Here is a 19,530-nt window from a genome sequence, read left to right on the forward strand (position 1 = left end):
ATGCCATTAGTTGTCTCCTGACTGTCATAGTACAACCCTTGGTTTGATGCTAAATACAAAATCTGAATTTTAAGGAATTTTTATTGGTAATAAAATTCAATAACTTCACTCTTATACATTGTAGTGTCACCAAAATCACTGGAGCCATCAAATGACTCCTACTGGTCATACTACAACTCTTGGTTTGATATAAAAACATTCTTTCATAATTTTAATGAATTTTATTATTATTTTATTAGTAATTCAATTCAATAACTTCACTCTTATGTACTGTAGTGTCATCAAATTCACTGGAGCCATCAGTTGGCTCCTGATTGTCATATTACAAGTCTTGGTTTGGTAATAAATCAAAAATCTGAATTTTAAGGAATTTTTTATTAGTAATGAAATTGTTGTTATATATCTCAAATATTTTTTAAATAAATATTTTTAGATCCACAATGCACCTGTTTGTCCAAACACATGATACTGAATAGTAATGGAACCTGGAATCCTCACCAAAGAGAGGATCAGATAACACCAATATACCAAACTAAACTGTTTAGACTGTCTCCTCAAGTACTGATGATTGGGAAGAAAGACAATAATATGCTTTCTTACAAGGCTGCAGCGTTAACTGATTCATTTAAACCATAATGTTAAACCTCTAATAATATTTTCCAAGTTAAGGACTGTACAGACAATACTTGGAAGAAAAAACCTGAAGGTATGATCAGTAGGACCCTTTGATGGTTGGATGGAGTTTATTTTTTCTGCAGTGTTTAAGAGTGAAGTGATTGAATTTTATTTACTATAAAAAATTCCTTAAAATTCAGATTTTTGATTTATTACCAAACCAAGACTTGTAGTATGACAATCAGGAGCCAACTGATGGCTCCAGTGAATTTGATGACACTACAGTACATAAGAGTGAAGTTATTGAATTGAATTACTAATAAAATAATAATAAAATTCATTAAAATTATGAAAGAATGTTTTTATATCAAACCAAGAGTTGTAGTATGACCAGTAGGAGTCATTTGATGGCTCCAGTGATTTTGGTGACACTACAATGTATAAGAGTGAAGTTATTGAATTTTATTACCAATAAAAATTCCTTAAAATTCAGATTTTGTATTTAATATCAAACCAAGGGTTGTACTATGACAGTCAGGAGACAACTAATGGCATCAGCGAGTTTGGTGACAGTACAGTACATAAGAGTGAAGTTAATGAATTTTATTACGAATAAAAATTATTTAACATTCAACTTTTGTACTTAATATCACATCAAGAGTTGTAGAATGACCAGCAGGAGATAACTGAAGGCTCCAGTGATTTAGGTGACACTAAAGTAAACAAGAGTGAAGTTATTGAATTTTGTTACTAATAAAATAATAATAAAATAATAAAAATTCCTTAAAGTTCAGATTTTGTATTTAGCATCAAACCAAGAGTTGTAGTATGACCAGCAGGAGACAATTGAAGGCTCCAGTGATTTTGGTGATACTACAATTCATAAGAGTGAAGTTATTGAATTTTATGACTAATAAAATAATAATTAAATAATGAAAATTCCTTAACATTCAGATTTTGTATTTAGCATCAAACCAAGACTTGTAGTATGACCAGCAAGACACAATTGATGGCGCCAGTAAATTTGGTGACGCTACAGTGTATAAAAGTTAAGTTATTGAATATTTGTGTAGTGCCTCTCTTCGCTTTTGCAGCGGTTTTGCTATTTGCAGACGGTCCCTGTTCACTCGTCGCACAGCCGGCTGCTCATAGACATCAATGTTATTTCTGCAGCTTGAAAGACAGCGACTTTTGATAAAACTGGCCTTGTAGCACATTGTCTAGCTTACAACGATTTGAAAGAGGCATTGTTTATGTTTTTACAACGTATATCCCATGAGTTATTGAGGCCGGAAGTCCGAATCTGTGAATATCTTGCCAACTTTACCTAACTTTGAATTGTTTCCTGTGTGGGGTGTACCGGCGCTGTGTCGGTGCTCCCTCCGGCCTGCAGGGGTCGCTGTGTGTTCAGGAGCTGGTGTTAAAACGCGGTAAAAAGAGAGGAAGCGCAGCTTGTAAACAGGCTGACCGTAGAGTAGCCGAGTGGAGCAAACTGACAGAAATTTATGGACATTTGTCGTTTACCATTAAAGTGACAATGAAGCGGAGTGCAGGGACAATTTCAGCTATTAAAGCCCTGGGGTAAAAACATTTAACTGCTCTGTTTTTTTAATTTTTGTTTCAGCTGCGTAGCCACCTGCTACCTATGTGTTGTTATGACAACCCCATTAAATACTTATAGATACCTTTAGCGTATAAGCTAACTGTGATTTATACGGACTTCATTCACAAAATGTAGCTAAATGTGTAATTTACTGGCTATAATCTGTGCTAACCTTTGTGTCATAAAATTTGGCTGCCAGGTGAGCTCACCTGTCGTCTTACTTCCTGGTCAGGTATCCAGGCGGCTCCTGTCTGTCCCGGTGCTCGTGTGATGAGCTTCCCTGTCCGCTGCTCAGCTGGCTGGCTGCTGAGCTCAGGACTCTCTGTCCCGAGCTGCCAGGTGACACAGCTTTATTAGGCTTCATTATTATTAGAAACTGTCAGGTGTTGGATGCAGTAAGTTAATTTAGTATAATAAATAATATTCAAATCAGGTGAGGGTGTTTGTAGTTGATTTGCTTATATCCAGCTTTGTCCTCATGATATTGTAGGCTCTTAGTCCTATAATAATAATAATAATAATAATATAGGCTTTTAACCTTGATATTTAAATCAGTCATGTATAATGAATAATATTGTAGAGTCTTAGCTTTAAAACTTAAATTAGTTGCTTTATTTGTTATACTAAATAACATTGTAGATCTTAACTATAATTTAAATGAGAAACTTGTTATTTTAGTAATAAATAATCTTGTAGGGACTGAGCCTTAATATGTGAATTAGTTACTTTTTTTATAATAACTAATATTGTTGGTTCTTAAGCTTAATATTTAAAGTTGTTTGGTAAATTTGTAATGCTAATCTTAATTCTCTATTGGAAAGCTCTTGGGCTCTATGTCTGTTGTTTTAAATATATATATATATAAATGTGACATGACCTGATCTAAAAGCAAACTGAACACTTGTGTTTCTCAGATTTTGATTGGTCACAGTGTGTGTCCATATTGCATTTAATTTTTTTTCCTATTTTTTATATATATTTATTCTGTTAAGCTAAAATAGGATTGATGTTTATTTTAGGACTTTTATCCATGTGCAATACCCTCATAGTAGCAAGTGATTGGCCTTCAATTTTTGTTTCTCATATGTGTGGCCACTCTTCACTTTTAAAACAGCACCAGCTCGCCTTATACACTTGCACACTTTTACAAAGTTATTGGCAGGTAGGATGCTTCAAGTATCTTGGAGAACTTGCCAAAGTTCTTGGACTTAGGCTGTCTCAGTGTCTTATGTCTCTTCATGTAATGCCAGAATGACTTAGTGATGACAAGATTGTTGTCCTGCTGCAGAACATAAAATCTGAATGCATGTTAGTGTGCTCTAGAGGATAAAGGATGTTTTGGTGATACTCTTTCAAACCTACCTCAAACATATATGCAACATTTGTGTACTTCAGTTTTCTTTTACTCATTGTCCAGCATATTCTGTACATCAATACCAGTATATCTGCTAAAAATCGGATACTAATGTACGTGTTACTGTTAGAAAATGTTAGCTGCTGGATTTTTGTTTTTTAAAATAGTCTTCCTCTGTTTGAATTTTCCCAGAAACCACACTGAGCTTACCTATAGTTAAATATGTTGTCTTTCCCTTTTTTAGACTGCAACAGGACAGGTGACATCTTGCTAGTGGGAGAGCTGAGGAATTTACTATCAGACATGTCCTCTCCCCTCACTTTCCTGACCTCTGAGGTGCTCGAACCATCCAGCCTAAACAAAATCACTGGTGAGAAATGAGAGTCTAATGGATGCTATTGTAGTTATGTTGATTGTGGCACTTATTTGTGCATTTGCCATGCAACCATTTTTAAATGAAGCGTGTATTGTTCTAATAAAGTTTTTGCACAATCCGACAGACTTTCTTGTATCAGAATTGCAAGCAGCTAGCATAATCAAGCATAAGGACTTGCACTCCGAGGAGAAGACAACAGCAGAGGAGTCTGAAAAAGAACAGCGAGTGGAAGGTCTCAGCCATGAAGTCTCTGAGTGTTATCAGGAATACGACAATGATGATGTTTCAGAGAGAAGAAATGCAGAGATGCAGGCAGAATGGATATTACTGCTACATGCCCTTGACATGGACGCCTCCTCTCAATTTGAAGATGTGTTAAGTGAGGTAAGACTGATAAACGAGAGGTTGAGCCTTTGTAAATCAAACAATGAATCCCTGAAAGATTGATAAACCGTCTTTAAATGCAGGTGAAGTCCAGACTTGCTCAGCTACCGTGTGGTGACATGACAAAGCCTCTTCTCAAAACCAGCCTCAGCGCAGAGCAGTGGGTAAGTTGCCACATCTGTTACTAATTCAGTACACAGCAGATGCAACTAATATGGGTATTTAACCCTTTTTTGTCTCTATTTCACAGATGCAAGTGAAAAAGATGAACACATTTCTGCTGGAGGACTATCAGTGTCGGAGACAGATGATGATCAAACGCTTTCAGGTTACACTTGAGTCATTTGCGTGGGGAGAAAAACAAAAGGTACGCGTGTTGAATCTCTGTACCCTCTAGAATTTACTCACCATTGTGCTTAATTTGGTTGTTGGTTGGATTTTGATCACTGTTTACTTCCCATCATGTGTGTAGGTGCACAGATATGCAAGGAGGAAAACAGGCTGAGACAAGGAGCTGACCTTTATATATTTAATATTTTATATGAAGTCTTCTTGAGCTCCTTTTAGTAAAGAAGTCTAACAAGAAGTAGTTATTTTTATTATCTATTGATCTGCTGTTCAATTTCTCCATGAATCTAGTTACTCGATGAAATAGACCATTTACTTTGATTTTGGATTTTATCAAAAACAACAGTGTAAACCCAACTATATTCATTTTAATGTGACTATACACTTAGAAAAACACAGTAATATTAACACTTGAGGAGCTGGAATTAGCCATCTTCATCAACCCTTTAATAAATCTGTTGTCATTTATATACGTCGTGTGACAGCTACCAAAGCCAAAGTAGTTGGCAACTACTCGTATAGTTAGAGCAATGTAATGCACAAAGTGTGGATTGCTCCACTATTTTGTTGCACACTGTGGGGGTGTGCTAGTATTTTTGTGGACGTGGTTCTGATTCTGGACAAGCTAAAGACTTTAAGAGCATCTGTCAGCTTTTGTAAGTTGTTGTACTTCTTTTACAATGTCATCAAAGCCCTTCAATGTAAAAAAATAAAATAAAAAAGCTGCTCTGAACTAAACCTAGCACTGCCATCAAGAGGTCGAATTGGAAAAGACAACAATAGCTCCATCACTTTAAAAGATAAATCAATCATGAAAACTGCTGCTGACTACTTTTCTGTCAGTTGACTATTGACTGCTTTGTCAGAATGTATGTGTTTCTGCAGCAGGTTATATGTGGATGCAGCAGAAGCATCATGATAAAATCAAACTTCCCAGTTCAGTCAGTGCTTTATTTGCAGGAGCGCCGTGCAGCACTGGCCTCAGTTCCTCCTCTTGCATCCCTTGCCAGCTCCTCCCAAGTGTCTCCATCTCTTCTGCTTGCTACCAGGGAGGATCAGTCCTTTAATGATCTAATCAGGGCTGAAACAAACACCCCTGTCTACAAGGTACAAACATAAACATACCTGTGGTAGGCATAATGAAGTTGCCTCCAACGCAGAAAAAGATTACTAATTTTCACTGACCTCGACAGAAATTGATGGGCAGCGTACCGGACAGAGGAGGACGACCGGGGGAGATTGAGCCACCTATGCCAGCGTGGGAAGACAGAAGAGCCAAAGGAAACAGATGGGGACGAGGAAGTGGACACCATCAACGGCACAAATTTTCAGGAAAGAAGAAGAAAGGGAAGAAGGAGTAAAATCTCTTTATTTTTGGCTTTGCTGCTTAAATTGGGAAAAAATGCTAATTTTTATTTAAATTTTTGTTGTAAAAGAAATCGAGTGTGGAATGATATGATTTTACAGTTACAAATCTGTGTATAATTTGTAGTTACGGTACATGTACATACCTGATTGTGTACATTTCTAAAATAGCTTATCATTGCTATAATGTACTGGTATATGACCAGATATTTTTGTAAATCTTTTGTTCATATGAAAGAACAGATCAGAAAAATAATGTCTGACTTTTATGTGCGTGCTTTCCACATTTATAAATAGGTTTGTTGAAGAATAAACCTGTTAAATGCAGATTTATTATTTTGTGCAGTGTTGATCATGCCTTTATGCTTTAAACATCACAATATGGCTGTTTAATTACCTCTTAATATTCAGCTCTATTTTTTTAGAGAGAAAAATTGTATTCATTTGTTAACTTAATTTGGAAAGCAATAGAAAAACTATTTGATTTAGCTGCAATGAATTTGCTTCCCCAATGATTCCAATTCACGAGAGGTCTGAGAGGAAGAGAGGTACATATTTATTACATACATACATTAGATATATACATGTATTAACTCCTAATAAGGTATATCTCTAGTAAGTATCTTTGTCCTACAAATAAAGAAAGACTTTAGTCACTGAGGATAAATTCACACCCTCTAGTATGACATCATTCTTTCCAGTGTCTCAGTAGCTCACACGTGCCTCCAAATTTACCTGATAATCAGACTACGCTGTTGTTTTGTTTCTATTTATAATGTAAGATGCTGAAAATTTTGATTGATAAATACACAATTTAAATACACAATGATCGCAAATAAATAAGCTATATACTTACCTGATGGAATCGTCCTTGTTGGTTCCATCATACCGGAAGTTACACGGGAGACAAATGATGTAACACAAGGAAAGTTCCGGAGTAGCTAAAGGTCGAGATAAAACTGCAAGCAGGTTCACACCGCGTCTGTTTTTATTGAATTCACAGATAAACTAACTTAATAGGTAAAATATGCCGAGGGGAAGCAGAAGCCGGACATCTAGGATGCCCCCACCAGCCAGGTAACATTTATTATACCAGTTAGTTTGTAAAAAGCTGTTAAATCTTGGTCAGGCTGGCGTGTGGGCTAGCACTCATGCTAACAGTTAGGTAACGTTGTAGTATCGTGTTAGCCAGTGGTTGCCAACATGATCTCTGATGATGAACTGTTATAATTAACTTGGAATTATTGCTTCTCTCCTCGTTAATGTCTTGCTGTTTTCCAGGAAAATGTTATTTGTTCAAAAGTCATTGATGAAAGTAGCAAAGGTCACTCTGTCTTCGTTCCCTGTTTTGTGGCACCACAAATTCAAAGATTGACATTTTTAAAGCCCAGTGACACAGCCACAAACTAGGATAAGTTACATTTTAATCTACAGCTAAGGAGCTAGGAGTAATTCTGTTTTATTCCGTGATAATGAATGTTTTTAGTCTTATTATGTAGGTGCTGTTCAATTAAGTGGAAAATTTCTGAAGGTTTCTGTTTGTTTAGACTTTGTTACATGAACAGTCAATACTTCTAACTTATTCGTCATTATGCTCATCTAACTCTATATATGAAAACATAATAATACTAATCTTTACTCAGAGCACTTTTCAACATCCAAGTTACAAAGTGCTCCCTAAGGCAGTAAAATATATCATTTAGGCATAACATTATTAGAATTTAAAGGATAAATATAAAAACAGCATGGTGTATAAAGACAGCAGTGTTAAAAAGGTATGAAATATTATTGGAAAAAATAAAGACAACCTAAATAGGATCAGGAAAGGCTCTCTAATAATATTATATTTTAAAAAGTGACTTAAAAGCCATCACTGACTCAGATGACCTCATTTCCTTAGACGGATCATTCCAGAGCCTTGGACATGTTTGTCTGACATTGGAAAGTGCTACCCACGCCACGTCTAGTTTAGATTAAGTGACGTGTGAAAGCCCTGTACTCTTGATGCTTTGTCCAGCATCATGTTAAAGGATTTTGTCAGTATCACCACTCTATTGGCAGACTGTCCACAGAAAGCTTCATGTCAGTGACCTTAAGTGACGCTATGCACCACTGTTACAGTACTTACTGTTTTCAAATTGATTAGGTAAAGCATCTTTTTATCATTCTTTACCACACTTTGAAAAGTAATTGTGTAATATTCACCCAGTGCATAGGTGAGCTTTCTTTATCTATCTACTGGATATCATATTTAGGATTGAAACTAACAATTCTTTTCACTGCTGATTAGTCTGCAGATTATTTTCTTAATCAGTTAGTTGTTTGATCTACAAATTGTAAGAAATTATTAATGAAAAATGTCCTTCACTGTTTTCCACCCAAGATGGCATCCTCACATGTCTTGTTTTAACAACCCAAAGCTATTCCGCTTACTGTTACAGAGGAGTAAAGAAGCTAGAAAACAATTAAACTTAAGAAGCTAGAATCAGACTTAATTTTCTTTATTTTATTTACTTAAATGGATTAATCGATTATCAAAATAGTTTAGCAATTAATTTAATACTTGACAAATAATTGATTAATCAATTAATGGTTGCTGCTCTAATTGTGATTAGAGTCTAAAGACTGAAATTATGGCCTTTTGATTAAATAACTGCAGAGCACCAAAGTATTCAGACCCTTTTTCTAAAGATTTAATGAGCTTTGGTCTTCTTACAGCCAAGTATTGTCTTACTAGTGTTGTGATGCTCTCAGAAGTGTGAGATCTATCTGCTGATAGTCCTGAACTTGACATTTGCGTTGAACAGAAAGGACGTCAGAGCAAGAAAGTTGGAATACAAACTAGCTTTCATGCAGGTTGTGTCAGTTTTTGATTGTGTTTGGACTGAAATTTTAAACAAAGCATTTTTGTTTCTTCTTTTAGTCGGGCACCACCTCCACCTCCACCACCTATGGCCAGGGCAGCACCCCCTCCTGCCCCTGTTCCAATGCAGGCCCCTCCGTCTGCTGTGGGTGCACCAGCAGCAGCACCCAGGCAGCCGGGTATGTTTGCCCAAATGGCGACCACAGCTGCCGGTGTGGCAGTGGGCTCTGCAGTGGGGCACACCATCGGCCACGCTATGACTGGAGGCTTCAGTGGAGGACACTCAGAGCCTGCCAGGCCTGACGTCACGTACCAGGTAAACTAAAGTTCAGTTAGAAGCCAGCCATAGGACTGGAATAGAATCAGGGAGGATTACTGTGTCTGGCACATAGTAACATCACATTTTATGTAATCAACGGATCAGTGCTGGCCATTACAGTCACTACAGTAACGAAGTGTAATAAACAGTAACCAGGTTAAGCATGGACAGACGTTTTGACCAAGCCTTCTTGAATGAGTAATTACCTGATGAGTATAAATGAGTTTTTAACTTTTTTTTTTACTGTAAACCATGAACATTAACTTTGTATTGCCTTTATGTGAGCATGTGGAGCAGAGGTATTAAGGTATTTGATTGTTGACTGATGCTGTGCTCTCTTGGTTGCCTGTGTTTATTTAAAGAAAATCTCAGGAATGAAACTGACCTGTATGTCATATTTTTTAACATATGACAAATTTGGATACGCCACTGTTAGACATTTCAGCACATAATGCGACAGATTATTGATGTTTACACAGAAAGCTTTGTTTTGGGTACACCTGCAGTTACCTATAAATTGCCACGTGTACAGTAAATACGTGGAGCATCCCATTGTCTGTGTTGTGTCTGTCAGGAGCCGTACCAGGCCCAGCCATACCAGGGCCAACCCATGTACCAGCAGCAGCCTCAGTCCATGTACCAGCAGGAGGCTCCTCAGCAGCAGGCCTGCTCCTACGAGCTCAAACAGTTCATTGAATGTGCTCAAAACCAGAGCGACCTGAAACTCTGCGAGGGCTTCAGCGAGGTTCTCAAGCAGTGCAAGTTCGCCAACGGTGAGTGAAAGGTGATCGAAGTGTCCGACAGTATCATTATAACTTCTTTTTATTTGTTAAGACTGGCATTTCAAGTGTTATCCTTATGTCAGCTCAACCGTCTCTGCAGTCTTGTTATTTCTCTCTTATTTCACACAACACTACCAAAGAGTAAGGCTTGGCATGAGCAATTTGTCATTCAGATATCAAAGCCAAATGACTTTGCAGTATTCTGATGTAAAGAGTTGCAGTACCCGGTGTGGCCATAGGGAGGAGTAGCTGTAAAGGTTTCAGAATGCCGCATGTGACCTTTTTCTTCAATTGCAGGAGTTTCAAAGTTGAAAAAAAGAAACACTTATCTTAATACACTTTTCTTCTTTCTTTCAGGTCTGTCGTGAGACGGAGACAAACAACCTGCAGAATGAAGAACACACACCTTATTAATAATAAACCAGACACTCTAGGAGGATGTAATTTACTGGAGATCAATCAATAAACATGCTTTGTTTTGACAGCTGATTATCGTTATTCCTCAGGAGGCTGCTGCTGCCGAACTTGTAATCGTAGTCTTATAAATAATGTTTATATATTTTGGTGTGTTATGTTTTGAGTTGATTTCAGTTTAGTCATATATGTGCTTTTATTTTAGAATACCTCTCATATATGACAGTATTTGCAGGATAACAAAACTTGCAAAACCACCAGTCTCCATTTTCAATTTGCTTGTTCCAAGTTTAGGATTTAAAACAATAAAGCACTTGGATCATTGAGACATTTGTGATCATTTATTTCACGGCATCCTCACACTGACCTTAATATACTGTTGGAGTATTTCTATTTTTACATGCAGTTTCTTTAACTGGAACTTAAGAGCCACAAAGCGGGACACCTGTCGTGTCATTTCAAATCTCTCATCCACGATGCAGCCCTTGCAGTAATGTTGATGAGAGCAGGAGCTGCCGGGTGTTATTTCATGGATCTGGTTTTTGTGTGGACACGCGTTCAGGGTGTGCTGCCTCTCCTCCTCCTGCTGCTGTGGAAGCACCTACTTATTTTTGGCATCTGACATTAGAGTTCACCCTTTGCAACATGGCAGAAGCTCCTCAGAGTCTCCACAGCACCGGCGTCTGACCGCAGGAGTTTATTCGTCTTTTTACACTTTCTGCACAGACTGAGCGCGACATTGCGATGGATAATCTTATGAGACACTGACACGGTGAGTGACCGAGTGTGTGTCTGTTCATTATTTTACTGGAGCCCGCAAAGGTCAAATGGTGACAGTGGACGGCCGCATGTTGGTTTATTAGTCTGCGCTGTGCGTAAAGTTAGGCTTGACATTTAGATTGGGACGATCCAAATCACGCGTTGGTCGCTAATTAGACTTAATGAGAGAGACAGCTGGCATTATTCAAACAGCGAGAGTGATACTTTACCGTAATAACCCGAGGAAGCGGAGACCTATCTGCTGATCTACAAGATCTCTTAATAATAAAGCTAAAAACGTCCCAAAACTCGTGCACTTTAAGTAGAAGTTAGATCGATGTGTTTGTTTCAGAGCCGATACAGATAAATACCAGTTTTCTTTATTGTTCCCTCATGTGGATGTTCCAGCTAAATGTTTGCATATTAAGTTATTTTCAGTGAGTCCATCTCAAGGATTTTAACAAGGTTACAAATCATTCAAAGCTCTGTGTTTTTATAGATCTTAAAGTGCAGAGGGTTTTTGAGGAACCACACTTGCGTTTACCATAAACTTTAGCAGTTTTTACAAGAAGTACAGAACAAAACAAGTGTTAGCATTCTAATTAAATACAAGTATATTTAAGCTTTTGAATTGGGGAAAATAAAGTCTGCTTTTGTTGTTCGTGTGAGAATAATGTTATTTATTCTAAAATTTGTGGCATTATTCAAGGTCAGTTATGGGTAGATCTGGTGGAATAATGAGGTCCTCTGTTATGTATTTTTCAAGGCTGTCGATATGGGTGAATTCTGACAGTTCTGTTGGGTAGATCATGCCCAATTCTGGCAATAGGTTTTGCAATGTAGACTCTTTGCTGGGTTTGCCATTTTTGTCCGGGTGATTGTGGCCGTATGCTGGCAGTGTTCATTCAGTGTCAGCATCTGGACTTGAACTGATTCTGGGGCATAATTTATAACTGTGTTCCACAAGAGTCTAGAAACTGTGCTCAGGCAGAGTTAGTTCTTCTCGCCTGCTGGATTTAATCTGTTATTGGAACAAACCATCTTGGATACTTAGCAACTGAGATCAGTAACACATAATTGAAGCTAATATTTGCAGCATATATGTCATTGCCTTGTATACCAATGTAACCAATGAAAAAATCTGTAGAATCTATAATGGTTTCAGTATGATTAGTTGTGTTAAATTCACAGCTAAACCAGAGTTGTTTTCTCTCTGCAGCCTGCTGTGAGCTGTAATAGGAGATCAGTTCTTTACCTTCGTCTTGGCTTCGCTCCATCATGACCAAAGAGGAGGAGATCCCCGACTGGGTGGGAGCCAAGGAGTTCTACGACAAGTATGAGCCCAAGGAGATTCTGGGAAGGTGTGTCCATAAAGCATACGTCATTATATGATCGACAGCAGAGGTTCCCAACATAACTAAACCTAAGACTCACATTTTAAGTAGGGCAAAGCACAAAACTTTCACTTAGTGTTTCCTTTTTGTGAGTTTGGGGAGCATTTTCCTTCTGCAAATATTTAAAGATTATTCATTAAAGTGAAAATCGTGTAAAAAGGTGTTTCAAAAAGACATTCTTTGGCCGTCATTATCTGCGTTGAACTGAAACCACTATGGCTACAAATGACAACTGCAGGATAACGCTAAAAACTAAAATGTGGAGAGTAATAACTCTCTGTAAGGTTACCGTCATGACTTTCTGCTCATACCAGACCAAGTATGGTTGTATCAGCAAAACCCCCAAGACTAATGAACTCTTCCGCCACAAGTCCACAGTCTCACTTTAAGGGGATAACAAGGCTGAATTGAAGCACTGCAAACACGGTCATTGTTAATTTGTGAATGATATGAATTAGATCAATAGATATATGTTAGATCTGATGTTTTCAATTTTGCAGCACGACAGTACAGTTTGATTTAGACATCGGTGGGAACAACTTTTATTCCCAGTGGTTTCCCCTAAGTTTCCCACAAGTCCCTGAGAAATGTCAGCAAGACCAGAGCCTGCTCATTGTCATTCCCCACCAGCTGTCAGACGGTGGTGCTGTTACGTAAGCTTCAGTGTCCGAGCGTGCTCTGGACAAAGGTTTAGTGTTTAGTTGCAGAGGGGCAGGCTGATAGATTACGTAATTTCACTCCCTTTCTCACATGCAGGTCATAAGGTCAGTGGATGTGGACAATGTGTTCCTCTGCTAGTATTCTTCCCACGCCTCAGTCAGATCCTCAAATGTGAGGAGAAAAGTCAGTTTAGTTTAGTTACGTCATATTGGTTACCCTGCCAATAATTTATGTCATTTAAATCATCTTCTGGAACTAATTTAATCAGAAAAGAATGCAAAGATAAAGATTTCATGTCTTCCCAGAACTTAATGATAAACAAGACACATTTCTAGGGGTGACAGGCCAATTCTTCTCTGTTTATTCCTCAGGTGTCAGATTGATACGATGCACCTGGAAGGGTATTTTTCCTTGGTTTGAACATTTGTCACAATGTAGAAAGAAATTCTTTAAATGTGGAACTTTCAAGATTGAAGCACACAAACCCAACCCCAAACTATCAAATCTGTAGGTCTGAAGTTTGATATGTTCTTCTCTTGCTTTAGGGGGGTGAGCAGTGTGGTGCGTCGCTGCGTCGACAAGCGAACATCTCAGGAGTATGCAGTGAAGATCATTGACATCACCCCCTCTGACAAGATGACTACACAGGAGATCGAAGAGATCAGAGAGGCGACGGTGAAGGAAATCGACATCCTCAAGAAAGTCTACGGACGGGAAAACATCAGTAAACACATTCAACTGTCCAGTCTGGAGCTTCATTCAGCTCTTAATTTCATAGGAAAGACTCTAGATCAGGACAGTTAAAAGCTGAGTTTGTTTAGCTGATGTCCTCTAGTGTGGCCTCATCCACTAATTGAGTGAATTTTCCCCTACAGTACAGCTCAAAGACTGCTACGAGTCCAAAGCCTTCTACTTCCTGGTTTTTGACCTGTGAGTGACGTTTATAAAGCCTGATGATAAAACAGAAATTTACATTTAACTGATAAAACTTGTTTCCTTTCACCCAGGATGAGGAAGGGTGAACTTTTTGACTACCTCACAGAGAAAGTTACTCTGAGTGAGAAGGAAACCAGGTCAGTGAGGGTGTTATTTACTAATTGAAATTGACTAATTGTAATCTTTAAGGTCTTAAGTGATGTAATATGTTGGTTTTAGGAAGATTATGCGTGCTCTGCTGGAAGTGGTCCAGTTTCTGCACAGCCAAAACATCGTCCACCGGGACCTGAAGCCTGAGAACATCCTTCTAGACGACGATATGAACATCAAACTCACTGACTTCGGCTTCGCTATGCAAATCCAGCCAGGACAGAAGCTCAAAGGTCAGTGAAAGCTGGAAAGCCAACAATGAATCCAGGGAGACAAGTTGACCTCGTTACGGTTTTAAAAAGTCACCCGGATGACTCACTTTAACAGTAATATCAGAGGTTCAGTGACAACCAAACATCAATGCAGCAAGAAGTTCAGACCCAGCATGTTCAGGTGATGATATCTGAAGTTACTATGTTTACAACCTACAGTGCACTTTCTAGTGCACCAGCTGTTGGTGGTCAGTGGAGAATCTGGGTCTGGTTGCACAACATGCTCCCTACTGTCTGCGGTGCTCTTACAAAGGTTAAGAAATAGGACACTGTGATCTGTTTGCTGCAGTCTCAGACACTGGCAGCACACTGACCTTTTTAAATGGACTTCTCAGAAAGCATCAGTTCATCAGCAGGGGGAACCATCATCAAACACATCTAATGGAGCGGTTCATCATGAGATGATAAATATGTAATGGATTACTTCCATTAGGCTGGAGATCTGATTCAGCACAGTGTGCACACATGCACAGTAACGTTGCAGTAAGACATATTCTAGCAGTTGCCATCAAAATGAATCTCTAAATGCATCATCTCAATTTATCCACTAAGTTAGTTTGTTAAATATTTTACACATGTTGCTTTTCTACTTAAAGAACTCGCTTGAAGAAGAATGAATGAATTTAATAAATTACTTTTGCGTGGTTATAAATGAATGAATTAAGTTAAATTATATATGTAGTTGACTCCTTAAGTTGTAGACTTTAAAAAAAAATCCACTCCAATCATTCACAAATTCAGTCAATATAACAGCTCCGCAATTGTAAAGCTGAAATGAACAACCAAAGAGGAAGATTTTAAAAACTCAAGTAAAATCTGACATTCTGTCTAATCAAAACCTTAAATTAACCTTACAACAATCAGTGACACAGATGTTATTTAATCTGTTTGAAATTCTCACAAATCCACCAAATTTGATGCAACAGATGCAAAGCACAACAATGCTACATCTATTATAGTTATAGCGGTAGGAGTGGTCTCATCACACTCTGCAACCTTAAAAAAAATGCCATCAAGGTTTTGTTTTTTTTTAACAGATATTGCCAGGTCCTCCGACGGGAAGGACCAGAGTGGAAGAGGCTCCGTAACCACTACTTAAAAGTATTCTTCAACAGAGCAACTTATGTTTTTAGTAGTATAAGTGATTCCACGGTGCATCCCCTAAATAATATTGAATACTACACCTGATTGGGACACTCTCATACTCCTTAAACCAGCTTGCTGCTTAACATCCTGACGTTGTGGTTCACATATAAAACCCCTTTTCTGCAGAAGACTTTGCTTTTCAAACATTGTAACCTTGTTTTTAAAGCTTGATAAAATGACCAGGAAATGTGCCCTATTTTGACCTGTAAATCAAAGTTCTTGTTTTGATGTGTCTGTACTGCAGAGGTGTGTGGGACCCCGGGTTATCTTGCTCCTGAGATCATCGAGTGCTCCATGGATGCAGGACATGCAGGATACGGAGTAGCTGTGGACATGTAGGTGTCAATTATAGAAGCTGTTAATGACTACTAAATAACTAGCGGGCCCTTGGTAGAGGGATGTGGTTGCCCTTTTCTATTCCGTCCAGCTTAACACAAAATAAGTGTTTTCTTTCACTAATCATGGCTGGCTGGTTGTCCAAGGTCAAATAGCTACTATCCATGTATACATTACATGTTGTTTTTCAAAAATATAATAATCTAAAAAAATTTGACCTTGAGTTTGACCTTAAACTATCACCCAAAGTCAAATGTTACATCCCCAGTGGGAAGCCTGTATATGGTTTCTGATACAATATGTCTATATTGTTCCATTTTCAAGTTACAGTGCTGTCAAATTTTATGCCCTTGAGACAGATCTTGAAATATCATCCAAGGTCAAATGTAACATCCCCAATGGAAAGCCCCAACATGGTTGCTTATCTGCACCAAATACCATAAATCTACCCTCCACCCTTTTTAAGGTATATGGCATGTTTCAAAAAGTAACCTTTGACCTCTAGCGGAGCAATTTTTGCACTGATTGACACCGAAATCTGATCATTCCAAGGAGAGGCCATTTCTAATTCACCTGTGAATTATCAGCTTGTTAGACTTTAGCACTCGAGCTACAGCCTGTACACACACACACACACACACACACACACACACACACACACACACACACACACAGACACACAGACACACACACACACACACACACACAGACACACAGACACACAGACACACAAAGCGACAGACACATAGATGGGACTGATTACTTCCTCGTCAGGGGCAACCACAACAACAATAACCATGTATGTATTCTGTTTGTATCTTGTAAGCTTGTGTGCTATATGACAGCTCATGTTATCTAATACGTGGTTAACAGGAGTTAGCAGATGATGAACTGTGAACAGACTTTAGAAGCTTGATTGTCCTCTGGTTCGTGTTTGCAGATGGAGTGCAGGTGTCATCATGTACACGCTGCTCGCAGGCTCTCCGCCTTTCTGGCACAGGAAACAGATGCTGATGCTGCGTATGATCTTAGCAGGGAAGTACGACTTCTCGTCTCCAGAATGGGAGGACCGCTCAGACACCGTTATCGATCTGGTAGGACCATTTTATTTACTGCTATGCTGATATTTTAAAAGCAGCGACACTGAAATCATGAACACTAACATCAAGATCTGAAGCTGTATTATGGTTTTGGTTACACAAGAACTAATAAAGCGCATTGTGTGGTTTCCTCAGATCTCTCGGATGCTTGTGGTGGATCCAAAGCAGCGCTACACGGCTACAGATGCTCTCAACCACTCGTTCTTTTCTCAATATGTGGTGGACGAAGTTCGGCAGTTCAGTCCATACAGGCGCTTCAAGGTGAGACTTGAAAAGTTTGAGAACCCCTTTTCTCAATGAAAAAACAGAAATCATCTGAGTCACAATCAGCAATAAATAAAAAGTGCACACAAGATAGCACGATTGTTTCCTACAGATAATATGCGGCTTGATTTTCAGTCTAGAGTGGAAACGGTATGAATGCAACAAATGTCCGAGAGGAGAGACGTTTTTGAATACAGCACTACAAAATTACAGAAATTAACCTTCCACATTGTGAAATAATTTAATAAACTAAAAGTTATTAAAACTAATTTTTACATCATTACAGCATACTTTTAGATATCTTTCAGAAACACTACCCACCTTGACATAATTAGTTTTCATTTATCTTGCCATCAATCAAATAGTGATCAAACAATATATAAGTATGTAGACATGTCATTTTTTACAGAATTGTACAATCTGTTGTCGAATGTATACGTTTCCTTTATTAGTATAATTATTAATCCTACCTTTTGGTTATTTAATGTAAAAATAACTGGATTTCCATATTATTTGTTTATTGTCAATGAACAACTGTTAGATGTATTTGAACAATGTACAGCTGATTGACCAAAGCACAAAAAACTATTAGTATAGTAATTCAATTCAAAGGGAAATTAATCATTTCAAGTCTGCGGTTTCTGACAATTTGTGAAAAGTTCCTTTCCTGAACTTGCCCTGAAGTTTCTACCCATGGTCCATCAGACTCCTGAACTCCAAACACTTGTCTACCTAAATGCACAATGCCACTTTTTGCTGCTTTCGTGCAATTTCATATTTATCATACTCTACTGGTTCTTATTCCATTTCATCTACCTCCCATATTGCACATATCTGGCCTCCTTTGCAGATTGTCTTTTTTTAATATTGTTTTGTTATATATGTACATTTGATTCTATTATTTAATGTTATTTTATTTCTTATTGCTTGTTGTTGTGCACCGTCCAGTGGAAGCTATTTATATTTTTGTCATGCCATGTATGATGACAGTAAAGCCATTCTAATTCTTTCCCCATCAGGTTATCTGCATGACTGTGCTCGCCACAATGCGAATCTACTGCAACTACCGCCGTGCCAAACCAGTCACCAAGGAGGTGATCAAGAGCGACCCATACGCCGTGAAGCCCATCCGCAAGCTCATCGACGCCTGCGCCTTCAAGATCTACGGCCACTGGGTGAAGAAAGGCCAAACTCAGAACAGAGCAGCACTTTTCGAAAACACTCCCAAAGCCATCCTGCTGTCGATAGCTGCAGAAGCAGACGAGCCGGCGCAAAACGTCTGGTAACAAACTCATCAGGGACGACTCATCTACTGGAGCTGCTTACATGACTGTGTAAAAAAAAAGACTAACGACAGACAAGGTTGATTTAAGTTTGTCTCTAATGTGGACCGCATACTTTGCTCATGGGATTGATTTACCTCAAGTCTTCAGTCTTTAATAACGGTTAAACAATTTGCATGCCTTCTTTTTTTAAATATGTATTAAAATGACGGTAAAAATAACACATTTACTGCTAAAACTAAATATTTAACTTCAAACAAACCCATCCTCAACTGTATATCCTCTGAAAATTGACTTGTGCCTGTTTTATGTGGAAACCTCTGTTATGTCATCAAAGAGTTAAGCCTACACTATGCAGGAATTTCCAAAATCTCAAAACTTGACACAGTTTCTTCTTATCCGCTGCTGTCTGGAATATATAAGCTGTTTTTAATGTGTGGTGCAAGACTAGATAGTGGTAGCATGTTACTCTTTTTCTCAAACATGTCAGAGCTGTGAAACCTTGGCTGCAAAACGTGTAGAGACAATCTACATACTACAGCTGATTGGAACATAAAACCTGCAAATTTTAAAAGTACTGACTTTACAGTTGGAGTACTGTGTGGCTATTTGATCACTATGCAGGATGAATTGTACTGTACTGACAGCAGCTCCAAGGTAAGTTTAAATTATGATAGCACTTTACATTGTATGCTATGAAAGTATTTATTAAAAGTTCATTCAAAACCTAAATCTTGTTGTTGGAAAGGTACAGACTTTTGGTGATGTTGTGTTTTTCTCTGAGCTTTAAACCCAATGTAGAAATTT

The 19,530-nt window shown here is 38.2% G+C and overlaps 3 protein-coding genes across 4 annotated transcripts; all 3 read left to right on the top strand.

Annotated features, from left to right (window-relative positions):
• Positions 1–2,062: 2,062 nt before the first annotated feature.
• Positions 2,063–6,378, top strand: im:7138535 (uncharacterized protein LOC797998 homolog). The gene is made up of 8 exons (XM_023264550.3): positions 2,063–2,196; positions 2,451–2,557; positions 3,817–3,942; positions 4,073–4,332; positions 4,416–4,496; positions 4,583–4,699; positions 5,641–5,787; positions 5,874–6,378. The coding sequence occupies exons 1-8, from the start codon at positions 2,153–2,155 to the stop codon at positions 6,039–6,041; spliced, it is 1,050 nt and encodes a 349-aa protein (XP_023120318.1). The 5' UTR covers positions 2,063–2,152; the 3' UTR covers positions 6,042–6,378.
• A 580-nt stretch (positions 6,379–6,958) lies between these two features.
• Positions 6,959–10,749, top strand: chchd2 (coiled-coil-helix-coiled-coil-helix domain containing 2). Of its 2 annotated transcripts, none has more exons than XM_035945603.2 (4): positions 6,959–7,122; positions 8,969–9,224; positions 9,802–10,011; positions 10,367–10,749. In XM_035945603.2, exons 1-3 carry the CDS (start codon positions 7,073–7,075, stop codon positions 10,006–10,008), a joined length of 513 nt encoding a protein of 170 aa, XP_035801496.1. In that variant the 5' UTR covers positions 6,959–7,072; the 3' UTR covers positions 10,009–10,011; positions 10,367–10,749. The 2 variants fall into 2 exon arrangements, with proteins under 2 accessions (XP_035801496.1, XP_023120308.1); XM_023264540.3 differs by having other exon boundaries at positions 9,802–10,000.
• A 213-nt stretch (positions 10,750–10,962) lies between these two features.
• On the top strand, positions 10,963–19,474 carry phkg1a (phosphorylase kinase, gamma 1a (muscle)). The gene is made up of 10 exons (XM_023264521.3): positions 10,963–11,195; positions 12,402–12,543; positions 13,782–13,960; positions 14,112–14,166; positions 14,244–14,309; positions 14,392–14,555; positions 15,985–16,075; positions 17,017–17,170; positions 17,312–17,437; positions 18,460–19,474. Exons 2-10 carry the CDS (start codon positions 12,461–12,463, stop codon positions 18,724–18,726), a joined length of 1,185 nt encoding a protein of 394 aa, XP_023120289.2. The 5' UTR covers positions 10,963–11,195; positions 12,402–12,460; the 3' UTR covers positions 18,727–19,474.
• Positions 19,475–19,530: the final 56 nt, after the last annotated feature.

This window comes from Amphiprion ocellaris, chromosome 7 (genome assembly GCF_022539595.1).
Source record: "Amphiprion ocellaris isolate individual 3 ecotype Okinawa chromosome 7, ASM2253959v1, whole genome shotgun sequence".
Classification (NCBI taxonomy): Eukaryota; Metazoa; Chordata; class Actinopteri; family Pomacentridae; genus Amphiprion; species Amphiprion ocellaris.